Here is a 15054-nt window from a genome sequence, read left to right as displayed (position 1 = left end):
GTTGTCTGGGTGACTTAATGTAATCACACTAGCCGCTTAAAAGCAGAGGAAGTCAGAGAATCAAAACACCAAAAAAAATTCAATGTATTATTGCTGGCCTAAGGATGGAGAAGGCCATGTGGAAAGGACCTGGGAGCAGGCCCTAGGAGCTGAGAGTGGTCGGCAGCCAGAAAGAAAACGGGGACTTCAGTCCTAAAACCACAAGGAACTTGATTCTGCCAACAACTCAACAACCCAGTGATTCTTCCCAAGGCCTCCTGATAAGAGGCCAGTCTGGCACACTTAATTTCAGCCATGTTAGACCCTAAGCAAAGAACCCAGCTAAGCCCACCTGGACTTCTGAACTCCAGAACTGTGAGATAATAAATGGGTGTTTTTTAGCCACTAAATTTGTGATAATTCGTTATGTGGCAACTGAAAAGTAATATGTCTTATATAGTCAAAGTATAATGATCAAAATCAGAAAATTTAACATTGATATAACACTATAATTTAATCCACCATACTGTTTTCCACAGTGACTTACCATTTTATATTCCCACCAACAGGGCATAAAGGTTCTATCCTCAGCAATAGTTGTTGTTTTCTATTTTTTTGATAGTAGGCATCCTTATGGGTGTGAGGTGGTATCTTATTGCAGTATTGATTTACGTTTCCCTAATGATTGTGATATTGAGTATCTTTTCATATGCTTATTGGCCATTTGTACATCTTCTTTAAAGAAATGCCTATTCAAGTCCTTTGTACATTTTTTAATCAGGTTTGTTTTTTTTTTTTAAATAAATTTATTTATTTATTTATTTTTGGCTGTGTTGGGTCTTCGTTTCTGTGCGAGGGCTTTCTCTAGTTGCGGCGAGCGGGGTCCACTCTTCATCGTGGTGCGCGGGCCTTTCACTGTCACGGCCTCTCTTGTTGTGGAGCATAGGCTCCAGACGCACAGGCTCAGTAGTTGTGGCTCACGGGCCTAGTTGCTCTGCGGCATGTGGGATCTTCCCATACCAGGGCTCGAACCCATGTCCCCTGCATTGGCAGGCAGATTCTCAACCACTGCACCACCAGGGAAGCCCTTTAATCAGGTTTTTTGTTGTTGCTGAGTTTTAGGAGTTCTTTATATATTCTGGATAGTAATCCCTTATCTGATATATGATTTGCAAATACTTTCTCCCATTCTGTATGTTGCCTTTTTATTATATTTGTACGTATGTCTTTTGATGCACAAAATTTTAGTTTTCATGAAGCCCAACTTGTCTATTTTTTCCTTTCTTGCCTGTGTCTCTTAGTCCATCTAGCTAAAGGTTTGTCAATTTTGTTGACCTTTTCAAAGAACCAACTTTTGGTTCCATTGATTTTTCTCTAGTTTTTCTATTCCCTATTTATCTCTGCTCTCATCTTTATCATTTCCTTCCTTCTGCTAGCTTTGGGTTTAGTTTATTATTCTTTTTCTAGTTCCTTAAGTTGTAAAGTTAAGTTGTTGATTTGAGATCTTGTTTCTTTTTTTAGTACATTTATTTATTTTTATTTATTTATTATTTTTGGCTGTGTTGGGTCTTCATTGCTGCATGCGGGCTTTCTCTAGTTGATTCACTTCTCTCTTGCTGCTTCCAAGATTCCGTCTTTGTTTTTGAAATTCTGATTATAGTGTGTCTCAGTGTGGGTGGCTGAATTCATCTTACCTGGAGTTTGTTGAGCTTCTTGGATGTTTATATTCATGTCTTTGATTAAATTTGTAGAGATTTTAGCCATTATGTCTTTCCCTTTCTCTCTCTCTTTTCCCTCTGGGACTCCCACAATGTGTATGCTGGTCCACTTGATGGTTTCCCGCATGTCCCTTGGGCTCTGTTCACTTTTCTTTGACCTTTTTTGTTTCTGTTTCACAGGCTCCATAACTTCCATTGTCCTATCTTCAAGCCTGCTGATTCTTTATTCTGCCTGCTCAAATGTTTTTGTATTCCTCTAGTTAATTTTTCATTTCAGTTATTGTAGTTTTCAGCTCTCAGTCTTCTTTCTAGATCCTTCTTAGGTTTTCTCTCTTTATTTATATTTCCATTTTATTCATACATTGCTGTCTTGACTTTCTCCACATCTTCCTAAATTTCTTTGAGCATTTTTAAGACAGTTGTTTTATGGTATACCTGCCATCAGGTCTTCTTCAGGGACAGTTTTTATTGATTTAGTTTCTTCCTTTGAATGGGTCATACTCTCCTATTTCTTTGTGTGCCTTGTGATTTTTTGTTGAACACTGGATATTTGAATCTAATAATGTGGTAACTCTGGAAATCAGATTCTCCCCGATCCCCAAGGTTTGCTGTTTTTATTGTCTTCGATTATTGTTATTATTTAAAAATTTTTAATCATTATAGGCTATCTCTGTGCCAAGGCTCAGCCTGAGGTGTAAACTTAAAGTCTTCTCAGGTCTTTTGGAGTCTTTCCCTGGGTATGCAAAATCACTTTCTAATTTTCCTCCTATATGTTTTCGAATGTCCTAGTCTTTAATGTCTGGTTTTCAAAAGAGGGAAAAGAGAAAAATTAAGAGGAGGGGGAGAAACTTGCAAAAATGGGGGAGGTGCATCAACACTGGCTGCTTACTTCTTTGTCTGCACCTCTGTGATGAGAAGCAGCGATCGGTGATCAGGGCACCGATCCCTGATACTTAGAGGACAGCATCCTTTTTGCCCACCCTAATTCCTGCAATCTGTGTGCAAGCCGCTCCAGGAACATGGCACAGCTGCCTGCACCGTGGTAGGGGTGGGAGATGTGCAGCTGCTAATGTGCTAAGAGCTGAAATTGACCAAACTTAACCACAATTTACCTTCCAACTCTTCTCCTGTAAGTTGCAAGCCTTTGACAGATTTCAGAGTTCCAAAATAGTTACATCAGACAGATTCTACCAGTGCAATTGTTGTCTAAGTGAGAAGACAGATCCCTGGTGTTCCACCATCTTCCCAGAGTCCTCCTCCTAATCAGGACATTTTTGAAGGGTACTGTACTAGACATTTTATTAATTGAAATTAGATCATTAATGTGACTAAAAAGTGACTGGAGGACTTTCTGTTTACCTGAGTGTGACAAGTCATGTGCCCTGCCCCAGGTTTCACCCTGTAAAGAGAAACCAAAATGGAGGCCACAATTTGAACAGACCCCTGGACCAAACCCTCATAATCACATAACCAAATCTTAAGCTGTCCTGATTTCCTCAAAATGCTGACTCTGGTCTTAAACAAAATTTAACTTTCCTTCATGTCAGTGTGACCTTACAGCTTCCAAGCCAATCAGCTACACACAAGAAAAGGTACACAGTGCTACAACCCTAAAGAGAATATAATCACAATTAAAAAACAATGTACTTCTTCATTCATGCTTTACAAATTGAGCTTTAACTGCTGAGAGCCAAGTTTTTAACCACTTTGGGTTTGAAGTCTCCCAGTTCATGAACAGTTTGTTTTTCGCTCAATAAAATATTCATATCAAGTAAAGCTCTTTGAATTTTCTTTTGGCAACCCAAAGGGTGAGAAAGAAAATCCCCAAAGAGCTGATCCAAACAAGTGGTGATGGAAAAGAATGAAGCTGTTTTATGAGTGCATCCTACTGAAGTTCATGCTTTTAAAAATAATGTCTACATGTGTTACTCAGAAATAATGAAACAAGTTACTGGAAGAAACAGCTAAAAAATTTTGGGGAGGAGGACTTGGCAACAGAGAATGGTGGGACAGGGAACCGTCATTTTTTGTTATATGTCTTATGAGAACTACTTTGATTAAAGAAACATAATTATGAAGAAATATTTTTAAAGATTTACTGAAAACATACATGATACTGAGTATCCCTGAATGTGTTTGCCTAAGTTATATTACCCTGGGGATTGGCCACCTTTGATTGCCCCTAGCACCACCACGCTGGCCCCAGAAGTGCTGTACCCCAATCACACCTCTCTGAAGCTATGGCTGAAATGTTGCCAGAAACCTTTTCTTTTTGTTCTCTTCAGAACAAGTGAAACAGAAGGGAATTTTCAAACAGATTTTCCTATGTCTTAGTAATGGAAAAGTGACTAAGGAGACATAACTATAGCACGGGCATACACACACACACACACACACACACACACACACACACACACACTCCACAAAAGCCCATAAAAATGGCTTGGCCTACAAAGACAGATTCTGATCCTTCCAGGCTAATTCCAGCCCAAGGTTGGCAGGCATGCCAACGAATCAGTCTGGAGACAGCCACTCTGGCACCTTGCCTTGGTTCTTCTCTCTCTAGCTCAGCACGGCCCCCACTTGGAGGCTGTATATGGCCCACCATACAGCAGTTGGCCTCCTAGACATCATATGAGCCATTCTAACTCCTGCTCATCTCATTGAGGGCTCTCCCGCTTAGTTTTGCTTTCCACTTAGTGACATGACTTCTTCCCCCAGCTATGTGAGGTCTAGCTGTAGTTGATGACCTCACATGGAGAAAAGACACTGCCCACCTGAAGTGAGTGACCTGCCACTCAGCATATGATGACACCTTTCCTAGTAAAAATGAGGGTTACCACATAGTCCCTATATTGGCTTTTCTGTTTCTGTTACTGACAAATATTAGTTTCTTAACAGTGGAATGTAAGTGAGTTTTCTTTTTTTGCAGGGGAAGCAAGAGACATCACCAAATATGGCCCAAGTTTGAAACCAGAATTTAAAGTACAGAAATAAAAGAACAGTTGGAACTCTACAGAGTGATAAATAGTTCTAAGCAAAAGCAAGTCCACAAAAGTAGAGGTTGACACAGGAAAGCATTAAAAACAACATAAACCTCTTCTTTTCTCCATAATCAAAGTGACTGTCCTCTGCAAGTTCAGTCCTATTGAGAAGCGAGCTGGTGAGGCCAAGGAGGCTGTTGACAGGTGAGTGGACCTAACCTGGAAACTACCATCAGTTGAAAAGCTTTAGTCGACGCAATTTAACTGCCACACAACCGACAAATTAATATTAAATTTGACTGTATCAAATTGAGACTGTCTTTTTAAAAACAGGTACAATAATTATAAAACCTAAAAGAACAAATCTACTAGTTGTAAATCCTAATAAGAGCAATGGAAGAATTAGCTGGGTTTCCTCAAATGATAAGAGCAAAAGGAAATCAACGGCATGAATGTGCTGCAATGTAGCGTGATGACCACCAGACCACAAAGACCCATGACCTGACTTGAGCTGGGCTGAAGCAACCACAGCCTCTCACCCCAGGGCATCAGCCCCTTTCTGCACTTCAGTTCTCATGGAGGCGGAGGCAAGAGCACTAACAGTGACCTACAGAGATGGTCTGAGACAGCCAGACCAAACTATTAACCCTCTTGCTAGGGGGACTGGGGATAGGAGTGGAGACTTCTAAAAAATTCTAATACTGCTTGAACTTTTAAATAATCTTATATTATCCTTGGTGCTATTGTTATTTTAATATTAACAACATGATTAGCACAAATCTTGAAACTAAAAGAACTGGAGTCCAATTGGTAATAAACATATACGAAGCAGGAATTTTAGCCGAGTCTAATGCACATGCAATGGGTGGAATAGTAAGAATTTCAGTTTAGCCATTTTCCAGCTAAATGGGTTGGATTCTCAAAGCCGTTGGGCTGTTTTCTCACCTGAAAATACTACTACTACCTGCTTTACAGGTTTGGTTTAAGGATTAGAGAGCAGATATGCAAGACACTCAACATAGCCTTTGGTAGGTGTTCAGTCAACAGCAAAAGCGCCTATTATTATTTCCAGACATAAGAATAAAAGAAAACATAAAGGCTTCCTGTAACACCCAATATAAGCAGATCACAGTACTTCAATTAAAAGATAATAAACGTTAAAAATGGATGAGAGTGGACTTCCCCGGCGGTCCAGTGGTTAAGAATCCGCCTTCCAATGCAGGGGATGCAGGTTCGATCCCTGGTCGGGGAACTAAGATCCCACGTACCGTGGGGCAACTAAGCCCGTGCACCTCAACTACTGAGCCCACGCGCCACAACTAGAGAGCCCACGTGCCACAACTACAGAGCCCACGTGCTCTGGAGCCTGCGGCCACAACTAGAGGGCCCCCACACTGCAACTACTGAGCCCACGTGCTGTGGAGCCCATGCACCACAACTAGAGAGCCTGTGAGCTGCAACTACTGAGCCCATGCGCCACAACTAGAAAACCCGCGTGCCGCGACTACGGAGCCCACGCGCTCTGGAGCCCGCAGCCACGACTAGAGAGCCCACACACTGCAGCTACTGAGCCTGCCTGCTCTGGAGCCCGTGCGCCACAACTAGAGAGCCTGTGAGCTGCAACTACTGAGCCCATGCGCCACAACTAGAAAGCCCACGTGCCGCGACTACAGGTAGCCCACGCACTTTAGAGCCCGCAGCCACGACTAGAGAGCCCACACACTGCAACTACTGAGCCTGTGCGCTGCAACTACTGAGCTTGCGCCGCCACAATTAGAGAGAAGCCTGTGTGCTGCAACGAAGAGCTCGCCTGCCACAACGAAAGACCCACGTGCTGCAACTAAGACCCGACGCAGCCAAAATAAATAAATAAATAAATAGGAAGGAAATTTAAAAAAAAAACCAAAACAAAACAAAAAAAAGATATAAAAAAATGGATGGGAGATTTTTTTTTTTTAAAGGCTAACAGAACTTTTCTTGGCTGCAAGAATTATGATGAGGTTTTCTTTTTCAAAAATTGAGTTCACTCCAAAGAGAAGTTCTATTTACAAAAAAGAATTAAAAGATAATGCCAAATAATATTAGGTTTTCAATTTTTAAAATACTTGTCACAGGAGGATAAAGTATTGGAGGAAGAAAACCTTGTCAAAGCAAAAATAATAATTAGACAGGTCCACTATATTTCAACACTGTTTTACATCCCAATTATCAGCTTGAGGCCCTTTAAAAGGTTATTTTTAAACATACAAATCATTTACGTTTGGCCCCAGTTATATCCTCAAGGCTCCTTAAAATGCCTTTATATCTCAAGCATGAAAAATCATCTCAACTGGAGGACAGTTAAAGGATAAAAGCTGGAGACCTAATTAAAGTAGAGAAGGACTCACACACATGCAATTCCGTTTCTAGACCCCTGTACCCATTTTAATTCCACAGACAACTGAAGAGGACAGCCCCATCCTCTATAAAGCCTTCCCTGATTCCTGCCCTCAACCCTCAAGCAAAATTAATTACCCTTCCCGTGATTATACTTATTGTTCATCCATACAACGCTTAACTGAGGCTGAACTGTCCCTTAATTTCCGCAGTTAGTTAAGATTTCTCCACTTCCTAACATACAGAAGTTAAAAAGAAAATGCTGCTGTCTGGCTGAACAATCCAAGTCAGGCCCAGGTTGTGGGAGACACACTGTTACACCACTGGTCACCCACCACTTTCCCCATGAATTTCCACAGGGGTCCAAAGGGCAAAGGGCATCACTGCTGCTCACTCCTTCAAAGGAAAACCAGCTTCTTGTAAGTGGGTATGTATTTCTTAAAAATGAATTTCGCTCTCGCTCTCTCTTTTTATTTTTATTTATTTATTTATTTTCGGCCGTGCCGCATGGCATGTGTGATCCTAGTTCCCCAGCCAGGGAGCAAAGCTGGGCCCCCGTGTGGGAAGTGTGGCGTCTTAACCACTGGACCGCCAGGGAAGCCCCTCCCTCTCTTTTAAACGCTGTCGGTGGCAGTGATGCTCTTTGAAGGTGCACTTGGTACAAGTGCCCTGGCCCAGAACACGCTTACAGCACCTCTCCTCATAAAAGAAACAGTTTTTCACAGCCTTTCTGAATGTCTGGGGAGCCATTTAAAAATTGTGAACAGTGATAAAAACAAGTAGTATATAGGTCAAGTATGTTCAGAAAATAATCCATATCTCAGGGCTTCCCTGGTGGCGCAGTGGTTGAGAATCTGCCTGCCAATGCAGGGGACGCGGGTTCGAGCCCTGGTCTGGGAAGATCCCACATGCCGCGGAGCAACTCGGCCCGTGAGCCACAGTTACTGAGCCTGCACGTCTGGAGCCTGTGCTCGGCAACTAGAGGCCGCGATAGTGAGAGGCCCGCGCACCGCGATGAAGAGTGGCCCCCGCACCGCGATGAAGAGTGGCCCCCGCTTGCCACAACTAGAGACAGCCCTCGCACAGAAACGAAGACCCAACAAAGCCATACATACATACATACATACATACATAAAAAGAATGTAAGCAGACAAGAATAGCATTTAAAAAAAAAAAAACTCAAAAAGAAAAAAAAAAAGAAAAAAGAATTAAAAAAAAAAAAATAATCCATATCTCAGCTGCACATGAAAGGGCAGTGTGTAAGCTGGGGATAGGACATCAGGTAAGCTACAAATACCCCAATTTCTTATTCTGTAGAAGTCACAATACAGGTCGCTGTCGGAATTCCTAAGTTATGGACAGCAGCCTGTTCTGCAAGGTTTCTGTTACAATATATGCTAGTAAAAAAATAATAACTAACAGCTGTATAAGATGAAAAGTTGTCTTTTTGGTGCCACATGAAAATCCTGGGTGTCTGATGGAAAAAGGAGGCAAAGACAAGAACAGAAGCAGATGCAGGAGAGGAGCCTCTTCTGGGAAGGTAATGAACAGCACATGCTGTTCTTCATTCTCCAGTGCCTGTAACCTAGTGACACCCAGGCCGAGACCGCCCGCCGTGCTGGCCCCTGATGAAGCAGCCCTGGCACAAAGTAGAGGGCGGAATCCAGGAATCCTCCCGGAGGCCCCTTCTCGCCTCCCTGCCTTTGCTCACGCTGCCTCCACCTCTGACACGTCTAGATGTCCGTCCCTGTGCACCTGGTTTTCAACTCAGTTAAAATATTTCATACTCTGTAAAGACTGCCCTTATCCCTTCCTCGGATGCCTGGCCAAATTAAGTCACTCTTTTCAGCAGCCCCAGGATACTTTTCCTGAATCTCTAATGGAGCTGGTGTTATTTCATAGTTTCTTATTAAAGTGTCTGTTTCTCCCACAAACCTGCCAGCCCCTTGAAAGCAGAGACCGTGACTCGTTCACATCCATCCGGCACGTAGTAGGTACTCAATAATGTCTGGTGGAAGATGGATGATGGACGGGTGGATGAAGAGGAGATAAAGCACAGTATCCCAAAGCAGGGAGAGTTCTGAGATGCAAAGATACAATCACTCTCTGCCTATGCACAGTGAGAGGGCAGAAATGGGAAGACGGCTACAAGCCACAGCTGCCCTCGTGGGTTCCCATGTCAAGTGATGGTGGCAAACAAAGGTCTACACGGATCTTTACCCAGGGATGCCAACAGCTCATAATTCGTCCGCATCACGTCTCTGTACAGCTCCTTCTGCCGCTTGTCTAGCGCGCCCCACTCCTCCCGGGTGAAATACACCGCCACATCCTCAAACACCACGGGAACCTCCTCAAACAGCCCCTCTTCAGAAGGATCCTGCAACAAAGAGTAGCAGTCACTCAATGCTCCTCTCACATCGGACACCCAGCGTGATACCTCCGGGGTCCTGCTCAAGGCCTGGTTCTCCTGGGAAGCCTGCCAAGAGGCCCCGATGCGCTCTGGGGAACTCATTTATCCACCGAAAGTCAAAGAAGCAAATGTGTGTGGCCCAGAATTAGCAGGTAAAAACCAAATGAACCTCAGTGCTATTCTAGAAGGAAGGCATGATCCTTCCTCTTCTTTCCTGGCAGGAAAGGAAAATGCACTGAGGAACAGGGGTCTTGCAGAGCCTCATGGCTGCACCCTGTCCTTTTCAGCCCCAAGGGGCGCCTTCTACTCACCCATGACTGCAAAGGTAGCCAGCTGCCTCTAGAAGCCCCTGCTAAGGTGCCCCACCAGGATGGGAAGGAAGAAGCAGTAAAAAAGAACTAAAGATGCTCATATTCAGTGACTAGGTTAACACACACTTTACTGCTGAAGGAATTCAGATTATAAAAGGTTAGACCTGTTTATTAGCTTCTAATACTAAAAACTAGAAGGAACATGAACATGAAGGGAAATGAGCTTTGTCACTTTTCTGGATTCCATAAAAATTCGAGCTTACTAACTTTACGTACGATGTTAGGCACGAGGAACGTCTGAGCTCTTCTCATTGGAATACTAGAGGGGTTGCTCAGAATTTGTAGCAAAATCCCACTTACATGGAAGAGTTGAGAAAAGGGGCCTGATCTGGTTACTCAAAGATTCCAATTAATACAGTTTCCTTGCAGGCCAATTTTCCAAATTAGAAAATAAACCTATTTTATTTTACAAAATAAACCTGAGGTGAGAACTAGAGTCTTTGAGGGTCCACCAGAGCTGCAGGGTGTAGAAGGAAAGCACTGGGCTGGCGGTCAAGGGCTCTGGGGGGAGGTCACTGCCATAAGAGCCCTTGTTCTCTGGCGACATTACTCCCCCCTAAGTCTTAGTTGTTCCCCAACAAGATGAGTTTAACTAGGTTTGCTCCACCCACCGCATAGCAGCATTAAAAACATTATATAAAAGAACACGTCTGAAGAAACTTTGCAATGTTTAAAAGTGCTACATGATTTCGAAGTTAACGTTGAAAAAAATGTTTTACATTGATTATTTAAGAGCTCTGTGGCTGTTTTGTGGCTGTGGATTATTTCTTGAGTTCTGTGGTCGTTCTGGATTCTGGATAAAGATTACTGTTCTGAATTTAGGTGTTCTCTTTATATCAGAAGTTAGAATATTCTGGTCCACTAAGTATGTTTTGTTATCTGCCAAAAGGAGATGATGATAGTACGGCTGTTGCCATAAATCAAGGAGATAATACGTGTAAAGCACTTAAAGCAACACCTAGCACATTATAAGCGTGTCAGCTTACGGTAACATTGTACAGAATCCTGCCCCTCGAGCAATCATTCTAAACATATTACCTGGCCACGGGGCTCAGCAGAGTCATTACACAAAATGCTAACGTCTGAGGAGCCGCAGATGTCATCAGCAATTTCTTTTTGCCTGAAATCAGGAACGCAGTCTAGGTACAATGCAGGAATTGCTCCACTCCCTCCAGGGTCCTCCAGGGCAGCTCTTGAGCTGGGCAGGAGCTGGGCCATGTTATCATAGACCCCCAGAGGCCCTGGGGGGTAAAATATGGGATAATCTGCAGTGAAGAGGTGCCCTGGACTGGCCAGTACCTCTCTAGACACATCGTGGATGCTCCGGAAACGGGCTGCCCAGCTGGGGTCCCGAGCTGCCAAGGCCTTGACACAGAGCACATGGGCCTTGCTCTTGGCGTGGTATTTGAGAGTCTCCACCTTGAACGGTCCTGTGTAACCTTCTATTAATCTTGACCGTTTGTCTCTGACGGATGGGTACTCCCGGCAAGCAGAGCAAAAGAGAGCCGACTGCTCCTCATTCATGACCAACCACGGGAACTGCGCAAACCACGACTTCTGGATGGACCGGGGTCTCAACGGTTTTCTGCTTCTTCCTGTGCAGTCGCCCTGGATGCCGCCGCTCTCTGAGCTGAAATGGGAAGGACAGGCTTTCTTCTGAGGAGGCAGGTAGAGTCCAGCTTCTCTGGCGGGACTTTGCATGTCCATTTCTTCCATGAAGCCCATCTTGTTCTTTCCTTTAGAAAAAAGAAACAAATGGAATTTTCTCTGAAATCCTACAGGTCGAGTCACTGCAACTCACAGAGGTGCTTAGATCCATGGACTATGAAAGCTGGAACCACACCCACAAAGTGATAGCCTGCACCCGTGTTCTCTTCTCTCCAGCCCCCAACCCCCAGGCCCACCTTGCCTAACCCAGAAGAAACCAAATGGGCTTTAAGAAAACAGTTTTTTTTTTAAATATAAAGGACAGATATACCTGGCCAAAAAGAGATCTCTGTAATTTGATCTCTGCAACCTAAAACAGTGGCACAATCTTCAGGAGAGCAGACTTATTTATGGATAAGAACACTGAACTAAGAGAAGGTAGGGTTAAAAAGGTAATTAAAGCAAACACTGCAACTCCACACTTGGCAGGAATCCCCCTCTTTGGTACCCCTGCCAGACAGGCATCTGCACTTTGCTCACGTACCTTTAGAGCAAGAGAGCAACCTACCTTCCAGGTGGACAGTTTGGTCCCCAGAGTTTTCCTTGAGCTGCAATCCATCTTTGAGTACCTTCCCCTCAGGAGTGCTACTTCAGCCCTCTCTCACACCACAACCCTTCCAAGAAGTGAAAAATCCCATGACGTCACTAAGACTTTTCTTCTTTAAGCTAAACCAGCAGTTTCTTTATTCACTCCTTGGTTGAAATGCAGCTTAGACAATTCTAACTCCTCTGGAGCCATTTATTATGCACCATCAAGTTCAGATGCCCAGCGGGCAAGGACTCAACAGTATTTGCTCCAGGCCAATGGACCAGTCAGTCTACGAAACTGTAGCCAATCCCGGAAGCACAAAGCTACCAGGAAAGAGTCAATAGGCTCAAAGTTAAGAGCCAAGCACAGGAAAAACAAACCAAAACACATTAGTATCTGTGAAGTCTAGGGCTCCTTGTGGTCCATCTGAGATAAATCACAAAGGAGAGCAAACTTCCGCAATTCGATTCATGGGGGAACTTGTTCCACCTCCCCTTTCTCCTGTAGAAGGCGCTGGGTTAACGCGGTCATCTTACGCAATGACAGAGGCCATCTGGCCTGGCTCTGGGCAAGCAATCCCTGAACAGGACATGCTTATCAAGGAGGAAAGCAAACATCAATCCCTAGGATTTAGCAGCCATCTGTTTATTCACCCATTCATTCCATGATTGTCTACTACGCAACTCCGTGCCAGGCATTGTTCTTGGTACTGGGACTACAGTAGTAAGTAAGGCCAAGTCATGGCTTCATGGAACTTAGAATATATAATTATACACAAACATCTACTCTCAGGTAGAAATAAAATAAAGGGAGATGAGAGTTTGGAGAACAACATTGGGGGAGGTGCGTATATCTTAGACGGGGTGACAGCTGGGGGAAGAACAGCATTCGTGTGTAATTGGTGGGGGACAGGGAGAGGCAGAGGATGAGACTGGAGCCTTGGGACCCAGCTTCCTGCTCCCTCCCTCCAGCTAAGGACCCCTCCTCCCGGGGGCAGGTCCGCACTCACCTCGGTGGAGGCTCAAGAGATTCCTCTGGCCCTGGACATTGGCTAGCCACGGCTCTGGCTCTCGCTCAAATTTATAGAACAGCTCCGGGTTGGCAATAGTTGGTCCTGAGTCAGGAACAGAGAGAAGCACTATGAGGTTGGATCCAGGTCACACAGGCTAAAAAGGTATGAAAACTATTGGTTCAGAACAGAGGCTCAAACTCAAATGCTGAGCGGGACCAGACAACGATCTGAGGAAACCAGGCAGGGGTGGGAGGCTGTGGATTTGAACCCGGGTGTGGGGTAGCTACTCACGTCCAGGAGGGGCCGCCAGCTGAATACAGGGTCAGCATGGCCAGACCATCCCAGTTTCCAACAGAAGCCGGAAATCATATTTCTATGTGAAAACCCCCCCATGGCGAAATATTGACAACTTATTTAAATATTTTAAAGAAGCCAAAGAAAAGAGATGAAAGAAAGAAAAAAAAAAAAAGGTGTAGCCCAAATCTGGCCCACAGCTGCTACTTTGTAAATTCTGGTTTAAAAGAATCATCGGTTTTCAAACCGTTTTTAGTAGACAGTAAGAGCACAACCCCTCCATCCACAGAGAGCTGAGACTGTTGCCCCCAGAACCCTCAGGGGTCAAGATGAAGAGAAGCAAAGAAAGGCATGGCGGATGGTCATCAAATTGAAATCAGAAAAGAGTACACATGCATGTACACACGATGAAATACAATCCTGTCTGTCCATCGTCTAGGAAGTCTACCCATAGAAGCAGAGAAAGGACATTCAGAAAATAGAAAAGATGAAAGCTACCTACATGGGCACCAAGTTTCAAGTTGTTTTATTTCATTGAACCTCTATGACAAGCCTGTGAAGAAAGAAACCAAGGCTTGAAAAGGCTAATGGGCTTGGTCAGTACCATGTGGCAGAGCTGGGACTGAGACCAGATCTCCAGGCTGCAGATCTGATGCTCGTTCCACCACCACCCACCACCTCCAATGTCCTCTGGGCACTGAAACAAAATCCACCCTGCAGTGCCACAGTCCACAGGTGGGGCTTCCCTTCTGGCACGCTGGGATATTCTGAAGCATCCAGGTCTAGCCTTGACGCGCCCAATTTCCCCACTTCTCTTGGCTAATTTAAGTGGAAAAGAGAAAGGGTGATGTGTGAATCCGTGTGCAGTTAAGTCAGATATGGGACTGAGTGGATAAATAGTATAAAGATGCCTGGAAAAAATGGTCGGATTCCAGAAAATTCTCAAGTATGTCATAGTCAGACATGGTTGGGAATGCTGACCTAGATGCAGGCAGTGGGGAAGTGAACAGGAGCCCATACCCAGTGGTGCCACCAGCTCGTCAGAACCACAGATCTCCTCCTGTTGCTGACTCAGCAGCATCCACTCCTCCTGAAGCAAATACACCGTGATGTCATCAAATGTCACGGGAGCCTGCAAGGAAAAATGACACCAGCTAAGCGCCAACTTCTTCCTTAGTCTTCCACACCTGAGCTCACAACCACCTGAGGACACCCCTACTCCGGGAACAGATCAGACTGGGGGAGGGGGCATTATCCATCTACATACAAGACCTACGCCACATCACGCTCACCCCCTGCGTGCAAGTCACAGTGGGAATGAGACCCGTTCTTCTAGGAACAGCCCCACACTGGAACAGAAGTGTCATAACGAAGGCCAGCTCCGGACTCACACTCCTCTCCCTGCACGCTCCTCACCAGCCTGCCCACGGGATCCATTACTTCTCAGCCAGTGCGTCAGCAACAACCAACAGCACTTCTTTTGCAAAATCTTCAACGTGGTAAATCTTCACTTAGGAAGATGTATCTGATTTCTGGAAATAGTCAACCGTCATTGAGAACTATGTCTGTGAATGTGGTCAATTATCAAGACAGGCAAAGCTTTAGAGCTGAGAACTATATTCCATGGGGGCTTATAAAGGACCTCTGTTCCACCAAAAAAGGGCAAGGAAATTC

The 15054-nt window shown here is 44.5% G+C and overlaps 1 protein-coding gene across 15 annotated transcripts in view; it reads right to left on the bottom strand.

Moving 5' to 3' along the window:
• Nucleotides 1-15054, bottom strand: part of ZNF862 (zinc finger protein 862) — a 33665-nt gene that overhangs the window by 12250 nt on the left and 6361 nt on the right. For 7 of the 15 annotated variants that reach the window (XR_014246623.1, XR_014246624.1, XR_014246625.1 and 4 more), the window contains 5 exons: nucleotides 14673-14912; nucleotides 14401-14512; nucleotides 13084-13188; nucleotides 10877-11574; nucleotides 9278-9434 (listed from right to left, as the gene is read on the bottom strand). Coding sequence is in view for 12 of the 15 variants with exons in the window: in XM_082398728.1 (XP_082254854.1) it covers nucleotides 9278-9434; nucleotides 10877-11574; nucleotides 13084-13188; nucleotides 14401-14512; nucleotides 14673-14747 (1147 nt within the window). In the remaining 3 variants the exon portion in view is untranslated. Of the gene's footprint in view, nucleotides 1-9277; nucleotides 9435-10876; nucleotides 11575-13083; nucleotides 13189-13882; nucleotides 13934-14400; nucleotides 14513-14672; nucleotides 14913-15054 lie in introns of those variants that run through there. The other 8 variants (XM_082398731.1, XM_082398730.1, XM_082398737.1 and 5 more) reach the window with 5 other exon arrangements.

This window comes from Balaenoptera borealis, assembly GCF_965194805.1.
Source record: "Balaenoptera borealis genome assembly, chromosome: 7".
Classification (NCBI taxonomy): Eukaryota; Metazoa; Chordata; class Mammalia; order Artiodactyla; family Balaenopteridae; genus Balaenoptera; species Balaenoptera borealis.
Note: the sequence above shows the minus strand (reverse complement) of the source record. Positions and strands in the feature narration are given on the sequence as shown.